This window comes from Gymnogyps californianus, chromosome 2 (genome assembly GCF_018139145.2).
Source record: "Gymnogyps californianus isolate 813 chromosome 2, ASM1813914v2, whole genome shotgun sequence".
Lineage (NCBI taxonomy): Eukaryota > Metazoa > Chordata > Aves > Accipitriformes > Cathartidae > Gymnogyps > Gymnogyps californianus.
In genome coordinates, this window is record NC_059472.1 from 21,621,633 (window position 1) to 21,633,370 (window position 11,738).

Sequence of the window (11,738 nt, forward strand, 5' to 3'; positions counted from 1 at the left end):
CACTTGTGCTCAGTAGAAAGAAAAAATACATGCTTTTATGTATCGGGAACAATGATCTATTGGAGCAGAAGAAAACATACCAAAAGAGGAAAGAAGACTTTGAATGACAAGACAGGGGAAAAGAGCCAAAATAAAATGCAGAAAATGCAAGGAGAGGGTAGGCACGACTAGGAACAGAAATAATTGTGGATGGAATACTCTTTTTTTATTCTAACTTCTAGACTTCTTTTTTTTTTTTAAGAAAAAAAAGAACAATGTAATCATGTGGCTGAGGGTTATAGTAAACAAACAGAGAGGCCAAGGGAATAGCTGAACAACTTGCAGAGGAGACAGCTGAAGATAAACAAACCCCCAGACTTCCCCAGCTCACAGGACAGAAACAAATGGGAGAAAACAGAAACCAAGTAAGGTCTGCAGAGAATGAGAGGTATGTCTCTGTGTAATGCCAGGGGAGAGACAGACCTGCCTTTTCATCTGTACAAATAAAGAGGACCACTGGGCAGCTGAAGGAATAGACCTAATACTGTAGGTCGGGATAAGAAGTGTTCTACCACTGAGATAAACCTCAATGCCTTTGAGGCACTGAAGGTGAATTTGTTTTAGAATTTAAAAAAAATGTGCAGAATGTGCCATTTTCCCTGGTAACCCAGGTTTAGGGAGATGGGGAAGAGCAAACTTATGTCCTTTGCCTGCCATTCAGCTTACCTTCAGCACACGGGTATGCATGTGTATTGTCACAGAAGCAAACAGTGCATTAGTCCGCTCAAGTCCATGACTCCAGTGTGAGTATAATGGCAACAATATTTGTCAGGTGGCACCCTGGTGCTGGCACAGCACATTCACAAATTAACACAAGCTTTTGCTGTGCATGTCTAATATGTTTTCTGCAATGCTTTGTGTAAAAGTCACCAAATCACAGACTGGCTGAGGCTGGCAGGCACCTCTAGAGATATCTACTCCAGCCCCGCTGCTCTGAGTTGCTCAGAGCTATGTCTAGTTGGGTTTTGAGTATCTCCAAGGATGGAGACTCCATCACCTCTCTGGGCATCCTGTTCCAGTGTTTGACCACCCTCACAGTAAAAAAGTTTTTCTTATGTTTAGGTGATATCCCAGTCAAGTTCCTGGCTTTATGTTTGGAAATGGCTTCCAAGGGAAATTGCTCCATCACCTTCCCACAGGTTGAGGTGAGGCTGACAAACCTGTAGTTTCACAGATCCTCCTTCTTGCCCTTCTTGAAGATGGCAGTGACATTCGCTTTCTTCCAGTCCTCAGTAACCTCTCCTGATCACCATGACCTTTCAAAGATAATCGAGAGTTGCCTCACAATGACACCAGCCAGCCCCCTCAGCACCCATGGCTGCCTCCCATCATGTCCTATGGACTTAAATATGTCCAGTGCTTTTAAGTGCCCTCTAACCATGTCATCCTTCATGAGGGGTAAGTCTTCCTTGCTCCAGACTTTCCCTCTGGTCTGAGGGGCCTGGTATGGCTAAAGATCAGTCTTACCTGTAAAGACCAAGACAAAGAAGTACCTTGGGCTTTTCCATGTCTTTTGTCACCAGTAGTGGGGTCAAGCACCTAGGTAAAATGTTTACCAGAGCTGAACATTTTGTACAGAATTACAATTGGCTTCCCAAGAAGGATTGGCTTTTATCACTGCCATTACTCTTGCCAATTTGAGGGGGCAAGCTAAGCAATACTCAGTAAGCTGCCCTGCCAGTTAGTGGTGGGAGCCCCAGCATTCAGGTACAATACTGTTCTGTAAACCCTGCAAGGTCTCACCTATCCTACCAAAGACTAATGGCTCTTTCTCATAATCAGTCATTCCCACTAGGCTTAATTTCCTTAAGTAAATACAAAGTACAGACATGGTATTGTCATGACAGTGTACTCCAGAACTCAAAATCCTAACAGATTTAGGTATCTCTCCCAACCATTGACCCTTGTCTGAGACATCTTGATGAACCATTCCCATGTGCTGCAAAGCTTTCACTTGCTGCTTGCAGAACAGCAGAAAGAAAAGTATGCTGGTGGCAACACACCATCAAACAGGAAAGGCAAGAAACTCCAAAACAAATTTTGCCTCCTGATGCCAAGTGAAGCAGGTAGTGTTTTGTGGTAGTGCTGTCAATCAGACTTGCCCCCGCCTTTGGGGGGGGGCAATCAGTAGGATTGTAATCAGTAGGAGATCAGGGCTTCTCACAGCCTGCCCTTTGGGACTGAAAGGAGCACATCCAACTCCTACCAGCAATGAACTTGTCAGAACTCAGCCAAAAATGCTCAGCTCTTGCTGACATTTACCTCTTCCCCTTTCATCTGCAACGATAACAAGAGTGAACAAACATATCCTCTTCTCAATAGTACCTGGACAGCTAGTCTGTTTTGTGAAAACAGATTTAGAGAAACGTTCATTTTGCTTCTTTTTCACCGGAATGCTTCTTGCTACTGGTCCTTGACAGTAGTACCTGGGATATAAATCACATTCTGCTACTATCCAGGGCTGTCCCACTTTAGCCAAAGAGAACGTAGCCAGGCCACTCAGAGACATTCAGCACAACCCTCAATAATGCATGGCTTTAATCTAGCACCTCATTTTCTAGAGACAAATTGTTGGCACACTGGCAACCTGAACCACCTGTGTTAGGTTCTTGGCCAGCCCAGAAGCCAATGGACAGCCTCTTCTGTGTTTTCTGTCTTCAGTGTCTGGCAAATGTGAAGAAGACAAACCTGCTGCCACCATTATGTCCTCTGTTAGCTCAACCCAAAGAGGTTTGTGCTGTAGTCCTAAGAGCTCCAAGCTGTTTGATTGCTTTTACACAGAATAACAGACCCTCCATGGTTTTCTAAGGTACCAGACAATGCAGACCCCAAGTTGAAAAATTAGTATTAATGCAACCTGGAGCCCTCTGTGGTGGAGAGCACACTATCTCCTGTGGCTTCTTTTCCACACTTTTCCAAAATACTGATGATTAGCCTTTGATCCTATTTTTTACATTTTAAAATTGACATTCCATAGGAAAGATGGGTGCAAAACACAGGTCCCTGTGGAGCTCGAGCATCTCAGCCTTATCCAGAGATTCACTTGGTCTCTTTCACACCATGTTGTCATTTGCCACACTCCTTTCTTTCTTCCTCACTGCCTCTCTTGCCTTCAGTATTGGAAACCAAAAGTTGACCTGAAAAGACAGAAATATGATGCTATGATCATAGTATTGCTGAGCTAGAGATCGCCTAGACACTAACATCCTGTATAGTCAGTACTGAAGGCTATTAAAAAAACCAAACCAAAACAAACTATATGTGTCTGCAGCTATCTGTCTGGATTTGCCATAAATATATGCACGTGTGTTTGCTATTTCCATTAGTGTATATATACATATATATATATATACAGGGTGAATGTTTTTGCAAGCAAAAAGTTCTGTTTCCTAATGGTATTTGCAGTTGCACTCCCACTGTGTTTTAAAACAGAAATATATCACCTTCCATTTTGCTAAGCAACAACTGAACATCTTTCACAACATGAAGAGGCTGCTCACAAATGCCTAACATTTACTGTCTAGATTGCAGGAATACTCTTTGTGCTGGAGGTGCTTTTCATATGTACCTGAAAACCAAGTTTCTTTTCTGGAGAGCTCTAAGTCTGAGGAGTATTTTCGTGCCAGCACATAGTAATTTGCGTGTACCCATGTCATGTCTGATGCATGTGTGTTGAAGGACAGAACAAAACAATTATATGATCTAATCTCACCAATAGCCAACTTGTCTCCAGCCCCTGTGCAGGAGAGCACTGGGGAAAGTCTATTAGCACATAATTGAAGTTAACAAGTGTTTAAGTATTTCCTGGATCCGGCTACCACCCTAAGAGAGGGAGATTTTTTTTTTCCTTGGAGCTGATGGCTTACCGTTCTAGCAAACACATTCTTTCCAGTTTTCTTTTGTAGCTTTGATCTTTTCTTGAGTAATTTTGCATGCAAATAATGTATCCGTTTCATCTCAGTGTCAGGATAAAATGAAGTTGACACGAGTATTTTAAGCTGGGTCAGGAGGCCAGAGAATAAACCAAAAATGATTAAGAAGAAGATGATGACTCCAAGCTGGATCCATGTCGTGGAGAGAGCGAGCTCTGGCTGAGGGATGCACTCATGCTTGAACAAAGAGATCTTGAAAGGATCAGTCTTTGCAATATGCTCTCTCATACCAATGATAAAGCTGTTCTCATTCCTCTGCACAAGAAAAGGGGGAAAAAAGAGTTGATTATAGTACTGATTCCCTCCTTTCTTAATATTTCTCCCATTGGACATTCAGATTTACAAAGGACCATAAATCACCTAGTCTATCCAGTGTCTATATATGCTATGCTCATAACAATATATTTATTGGCTATTTATAAATATTTCAGACTGCATTTTCACCATTTCTCTTGGGAGATTGTCCCACAATTTGGACTGTTAAGAACTTACCTTCTCAGTGGCTTTGATAGACAAATATTTAGCTGATCTGGCTACAATGGTTTAATATATTCCCACTCCCATGAATCTGCTCAGATCCTCTGTTGGAGGGTCCTTCCTTCAGAGTAAAACAGCAGAGCAGAGTGTGTCTGTCCCTTTGGTTGTGGCTCAGTACACGACCAGCAGTGCTTCCACACGCACCTAGGCAGGTGCTCTGACCACAAGGTTATCACGCAAAGCAAGCTACCTCTCCTCCTCTAATAGGTGCCTTTGCTTAGAAGAGCTGATGTCTTGCACTGCTTGTGGACTGATATGCTGAATGAGACTAAATTAGACATGCTGCTGGGACCAGTATTTCATACTGACGGGCAACTTTGTGCTCTGTGTGTAGGAACAGTGTAGGGACACTGAATCACCCAGTCCTCTTTTCTCACCATGTCAGGGGGATATGTAGCTCTTCCTTGTGGCTCTTCTAATGACCCTACAGAGGCCAGGCACTTCTGTTAGATGCTCATTGGAAGAATCAGGTGCCCAAAGCATGCTACCCATTTTCAGCCTGTTAGCCTTTCCTTGACATTATCCTGTTCCAATCTATCTCAGTACATTTTATCCCTAAACCGAACCAAGATAAGCAAGGAAAAACTGCATTAGGAACTCAATATAAAACAGGGGTACGAGTGCATGAAGAACTTTACTGTTCATACCAAGAATAAACATCTCAGGAAGTCTCTGAGTCTGTCCTGCTCACCCAGCCAGCTTTCTGAACTCCCTGAGATCAGCAGCCCTGAGGCTTGTTATGACAAATCTGTTGAGATTAAATTTTACATTTTAATGTGACTAGCCTTCCTTGGGGAATGAGAAACAATCTGATGATGGCATAATTTTCTGTTTTGGGAGGGTCAACCAGCTTTCCACAAGAGTGAACACTGCACATAAAGAGAGCAAATTCATAGTACAGGACTCATGAATCAGCCAGACAGGGTCAGGCTTAGGCCCTCTGTCCACAGGTGGTGGGACTAAGCTCCTTCTTTGCCCTGACTTGGGTCACACCCAAGGCAGGTCATGATAAGGAGCTGTCCTCAAGGTATGAAGGATAGAAACACAGCCAAAACCACACACAGCAGTACACAGAGAATAGCTGAGGCTACAGCAGGTTGCTTAGGGTTGTGTTCAGTTGGGTTTTTAATATCTCCAGGGATGGAGACTCCACAACCTGTCTCAGAAACCTGTTCTAGTGTTTGATCACCTGAAGAGTCAAAAAAAAAAAAATTCTAACATTGAAATGGAATTTCCTTTAAATTGTGCCCATTGCCTCTTGTCCCTGCACTGGGCACCACTGAGAAGAGTCTGGCTCTCTTTCTTACACCCACTTCTCATTTATACACACTGATGAGATCCTCTCAAGCCATCTCTTCTTCAGCCTGAACAGCCCCAGCTCTCTCAGCCTCTCCTCATATGACAGATGCTCCAGTCCTTTAATCATCTTCTTGACCCTTTACTCAACTCACTCCAGTATATGCCTCTCTTGTAATGGGTCTCACCAGTGCTAAGCAGAGGGGAAGGATCACCTCCCTCGACCTGCTGGCAACATTCTGCCTAATGCAGCCCAGGATAGCTCTTTCTTTGCCATAAGGGCACATTGCAGGGTTGTGATCAACTTGGTGTCCATCAGAACTCTCAGGGCCTTTTTCTGCAAAGCCACCTCCCAGCCAGTTGGCCCCCAACACATATAGTGCATAGGGTTATTTCTCTCCAAGGACTGCAAGACGTGGCATTTTCCTTTGCTGAACATTGTGAGGTTCCTGTCGGCCCAATTCTCTAGCCTTTTCAAGTCCCTCTGAATGGCAGCACAATCCACTGGTGTTTCAGCCACTCTTCCCAGTTTTATATTACCTGCAAACTTGTGTGACTACAGTGTGTTCATCTGTTCAGGTCATTAATGAAGAGGTTGAACAGTATAGGTTCCAGTGTCTACTCCTGGGGGACATCAGAAGTGACTTTGTGCCAGTAATCAGAACCTTTTGGGTCCGGCAGTTGAGCCAATTTTCAGTTCACGTTACTCTCCATTTATCTAGCCCATGCTTCATCAGTTTGTCAATGAGGATGTTGTGGAAGACAGCATTGGAAGCCTTAATAAATGCACAATCAGCATCCACTGTTCTCCCTTCATCCAACAATCCAGTGATTGTATCATAGAAGGCTGTTAGGTTGATCAAGCATGATTTAGCCTTTATAAATCCATGCTGAATATTCCTAATAGCCTTCTTGGCCTTCACATGTTTGGAAATGGCTTCCACGATTATATTCTCCATCACTTTTGCAGGGATCAAGGTGAGGCTGACTAGACTGTAGTTCCCTGGATCCTCCTCCTTGCCCTTCTTGAAGATGGGAGTAACGTTTGCTTCTTTCCAGTCTTCAGGAACCCGTCCCAGGCACCATGACCTTTCAAAGATAATCAGGAGTGGCCTCACAGTGACATCAGCCAGCCCCCTCAGCACCCGTGGGTGCCTCCCATCAGGTCCCATCGACTTACTTTGTTTAAATGTTCCCTGACCTGATCCTCTTCCACCAAGGGTAAGTCTTCCTTGCTCCAGACTTGCCCTCTGGTCTCAGAGGCCTGGGCTTCCTGAAGGCTGGTCTTCCTAGTAAAGGCAGAGCTGAAGGTGACATTGAGTACTTTGGGCTTTTCCATGTCCTTTGTCACCAGGACCTCTACTGTACTTAGCAGTGGACCGACATTTCCCCATGTCTTTCTTTTGCTGCTGATAGACCTGTAGAAGGCCTTTGTGCTGCCCTTTGCCTGCCTCCCCTGATTCAGCTCCAGGTGGGCTTTGGCTTTCCTGCCCCCATCCCTATACCATCAGGCAGTGTCTCTGTATTCCTCCTGGGCCCCCTGTCCCTGCTTCCACCTCCTCTATGCTTCTTTTTTATGTTTGAGTTTTGTCAGGAGCTCCTTGCTCATCCATGCTGGCCTCCTGCTGCCTTTGCTTGATTTAGTTGGGATGAGCATGGCAAATTCTTGAGCATGGAATAGGTGATTTTTGAGTATCAACCAGCTCTCCTGAACCCTTTTTCTCTCAAGGACCGTATCCCAGGGGACCAGGACCATTCACATGCTGGTTTGGTGATGCTAGATCACAGCTGCTGTGCAGCAGCAAGGTTTATAGGAGGTGTAAAGCCCCCTTAGCATGTGTAGCAATCTGCCTCCTCAACATATCTCACATTAGACTGACTGACCAGATGATGAAAGCCTCTCTGCTTTTGCACAGGAATCTGACCTCTCCAGGATGGGTCTGACTTGCTATACGTGTGCCTATTGCACAGTTACAGTGAATCCAATGGCTTTTGCACCTACCTTCCTAAAAGAAAGTTCAGGTAACAACTAGAAAGGTAACAATTAGAAGTTGGCAGCCTCCATCCTCTAGGAAAAGTGGTTTTCCACTGACACAATCTGGGAACCTTTGGCTTATGTCTGCCATACACATACTGAATTTTTCTACTCTTTGTTAAGATAAAACTGGACAATAATTTAATTTTTATCACATGGAAGAGTTTGATATTTTGATATTGTGCTGGTTTTGGCTGGGATAGAGTCAATTGTCTTCATAGTAGCTAGTATGGGGCTATGTTTTGGATTTGTGCTGAAAACAGAGTTGATAATACAGGGATGTTTTCGTTACTGCTGAGCAGTGCTTACACAGAGTCAAGGCCTTTTGTCTCACCACCCCACCAGCAAGTAGGCTGGGGGTGCACAAGAAGTTGGGAGGGCACACAGCTGGGACAGCTGACCTCAGCTGCCCAAAGGGATATTCCGTACCGTATGACATCATGCTCAGCATATAAAGCTGGGGGAAGAGGAAGGAAGGGGGGAAAGTTCAGAGTGATGGTGGTTGTCTTCCCAAGTAACCGTAACGTGTGATGGAGCCCTGCTTTCCTGGAGATGGCTGAACATCTCCCTGCCGATGGAAAGTGGTGAATCAATTCCTTGTTTTGCTTTGCTTGCATGCATGGTTTTTGCTTTACCTATTAAACTGTCTTTATCTCAACCCACAAGTTTTCTCACTTTTACCCTTCTGATTCTCTCCCCCATCCCACTGCAGGGGAGTGAGCAAGCGGCTGTGTGGTGTTTAGTTGCCAGCCGGGGTTAAACAACGACAGATATACAATACAAAATATCATCATCTGAAGTATGACAGAATTTGACCAGCAGCTTGACTTCATTTCAGCTAATTTCATTAGTAGTTCACATTTGCCTGAAGTGCTCCCATTTCTCAAGGACGCTGTGCACTACGTCTCCCTTCCCCTTCATGGTTCAGTCCCAACCAGATGAATGTTCCATAACACACTGGGACCACCAGTCTGCCACAACACTGTCTAAGCTGAACCTGCAATGGTTTAGCAGTGTGTCATAGAAAATGTGGTCTGGCTGAAGAAGCCAGCTCAAAGGTTCAATGTCACGTATGGAAAAGTGAGAATGAGAATCTCTCTGGCAAAGATTGTGTGTCCTGTTCTGTTTGCTTGTAATTTCAAGCGATGCACTTATTGCATTGCTCACCCTAATAATCTTACTCTGTGGAACTGCTTTTGGCTAGATGAATTTTGGGGGGATGGGGAGAAATGGGAATGAATTCTCATTATTATGAGCTCTAAGAGGAAGTAATAGAAAATGCTGAGTAAGAAAAAATTGACAGAAGAAAGAGTATATATCATATTGTACTAACAGTCAAGCATCCCTTTGAAATCTTTTTATCTTGAAAGTATCAGAGTTATACGTTTTTGGAAAATGTTTTAAGCCTGGTCTTGCAAGCTATCAAACTAGGCAGCTTTCCTGTGCCCGCACAGCATCACACGGGTCACACACTCCAGCGGTGAAATCTCCAGCTTTAGAAGTATTCACAGACAAGACCCTGAGCAATCTGATCTGACTCTGAAGCTGGCCCTGTTTTGAGCATGAGGTTGGTCTAGATGGCATCCAGACATCCCTTCCAACCTAGTTACTCTGTGGTTCTCCATGCTGCTGCTGCTCCCGCTAGAAAAACCTTGAGATTTTGGCAAAGTGTTATTATTTCATGTGTATGCAGCCATGCTTTTTTGAATGACGAGCTCCTCACACTAGTCAGCTAAAGAAAGGTAGGCATCTCTTACGTCAGTGTCACAGTAGCATTTTGACTATAAAAGTGGTGCTTCACGAATGTCAGCATTGTGAGTTTCCAATTTTAAGCTTCCGGTCTTCTCCACATATATAAATGGAGGAATGAAAGTTCTTCTTCCTATATTTACCATTCTCTAGAAATATGATGACACTTCGGAAAGTACAGAGAACTGTCTGGTTCCATCCAACATACGTAGCTGTAAAGGCAATGGCCCTTTTTGAAACTAATGAATGATAATGCCAGGAAAGAACTGATGGCTCATTGGCTGTATGTCTGCTCCTGCAGCTGCTGAAGATGCAGGGAAATTTTTCAACACTAACTAAAGAAATATAAAGTACTGATAAGTACTTACTTGCTGAAAGAGGCTGAGTTGAATCTCTAGATCCGGTACTTCTTGGAGATGTTTATTCACAGAAATAATTAACCAATAAAACAAATAATCTACTGCAGCAAACAGAAGCCAGATGCAAAGATTAATAATTACAGGGAGAAAAAAATACTGCATGTTTTTTCTGTCCTTCCTTGTGAGGCAGAAAGATGGGATTGTTACATAAACTTTTCTCTCTTTTCTGTTAAGTGGCAGAAGACAGGGTCTTTGCTGTTGCTTTTGGTACTCATCAAATGCAATGAACTGTTTTGTGATATAAGTATTCTTAAATTTGGCACTGTGAGAGCCCACAAATTTTTTGATAAAGAGGCCAGTTCCAAAAGAAGCTAGAAAAATCCCCACTATAGGCAATACTTTCTGGCCTATATAGGGCAGTATCGTCAGCATAAAAGATATCTGGTTAGCAACTCTCTGGATTTCTTGCTTTGTGTCATTTAGCTCTTGTTTTAATGCCTCATCTGAAATTGAATAAGATGGTGTGAATTCATGCCTTAGGAACACTATATCTTTAGATAGTTCAGTGGAAAGCTTGGCTGCCTCGTAAATCCATTTTACTGCCTCAACATAATATTTTATCAAGGCAAATTGCTCATACTCTAAATGACAGGTTATACTGTCTGCCAGAATCTTTAGGTTGTGAAAAATATTTTGGACGTTGCCGGCCACCACGACACCTGTGCCAGCAGTAATAAGAGCATTCCTGCCATTTTGCAGTCCGCAAGAAAGAAGGAACAGGACACTAAAACAGCGCAGGTGCTTGAAACAGGACAGCGCGATAGAAAGTGAGATCCAAATGAATCCAGAAATCAGTAAGGGACCCAAAGGCTGGTGTGCCAAGGAGAAGTGCATGCCAAGGAATAAGAGAAAGCTTGAGAGGAAGCCAACTGCAGAGCAAACTGCAAAAAGCTGCATCAGATACTTCCAGCCAGGCTTCCTTTCGGATATAAAAATTCCCCATGCATTCTGGGCTACTGAGACAAATGTTTGCATTTTCTTCTGATTGTTGCTGACGCTGCGATGGCTCAAACTAAACGGAAAGGGAAACAAAAATACTGTTAGTTACAGGGTCACACTGCTGACAATGATGTGCTTTTAACTGGCAGGTCAATACTTCTTCACGTTGCAAAAAATGCAGGTCTGACTCACATGGGGGCTGAACCGCCCTACATGAGACCCAGATCTTCATCCCCAACATCACATATATAAACATGGAAGAGATGACTCTAAAAGGTATTCTATCTTTTTTTCAAAGTATTTTTGCCCTTTTACTTTTTGTACACTTTGATTTCTCATTTGCTATATAGACACAGCGGTTCACATGTACATATATGTGTGTGCGTATGTATGAGAGGGACACAAGCCTCCCGTAGCACCCAGTGCTTCCCTGCAGATGCTAGCTTTGCCTTACAGGGGCACCAGGAAGGGAAAGAGGGGAGCATGGAAACTTCCCATCGGTACCCCGATGCAGGGGAGCGCAGCTCAACCCGCAGGGAGCAGCCAGAGCAGCTGCCAGGGAGGGAGGAACGGGTGGAGCAGCATGTGCGCACTGCCCAGGGATGGGGAATGAAGCTCTCCTTTTCCAGCTGGAGGTAGGTCAGTACAGAGGGAAGAAAGTGTGTCTCAGAGGCATTCCTTCCTTGGGTCTCTCCTGGGATAGCACAGCTACAAATTGGTCCATATACACTTTTCACCCTAATTGCTTGTACTTGTCACCATCTCTCCTGCCTACCAGCATGCCCGTGCAGT

At 44.0% G+C, this 11,738-nt stretch overlaps 1 protein-coding gene across 1 annotated transcript; it reads right to left on the bottom strand.

The window, feature by feature from the left end:
* Positions 1 to 3,092: 3,092 nt before the first annotated feature.
* Positions 3,093 to 10,982, bottom strand: DCSTAMP (dendrocyte expressed seven transmembrane protein). The gene is made up of 3 exons (XM_050892940.1): positions 9,957 to 10,982; positions 3,906 to 4,226; positions 3,093 to 3,176 (listed from the first exon to the last, which is right to left on the bottom strand). The coding sequence occupies exons 1-3, from the start codon at positions 10,980 to 10,982 to the stop codon at positions 3,093 to 3,095; spliced, it is 1,431 nt and encodes a 476-aa protein (XP_050748897.1).
* Positions 10,983 to 11,738: the final 756 nt, after the last annotated feature.

Excerpts from the sequence above, each read along its gene's own strand:
- DCSTAMP (XM_050892940.1), bottom strand. The coding sequence starts at position 10,982 with ATGCAAACATTTGTCTCAGTAGCCCAGAATGCATGGGGAATTTTTATA. Across the intron at positions 4,227-9,956 it reads AACTCAGCCTCTTTCAGCAA|AGGAATGAGAACAGCTTTAT; the intron begins GTAAGTACTTAT and ends TTTCTTGTGCAG. Across the intron at positions 3,177-3,905 it reads AGAATGTGTTTGCTAGAACG|GTCAACTTTTGGTTTCCAAT; the intron begins GTAAGCCATCAG and ends CTGTCTTTTCAG.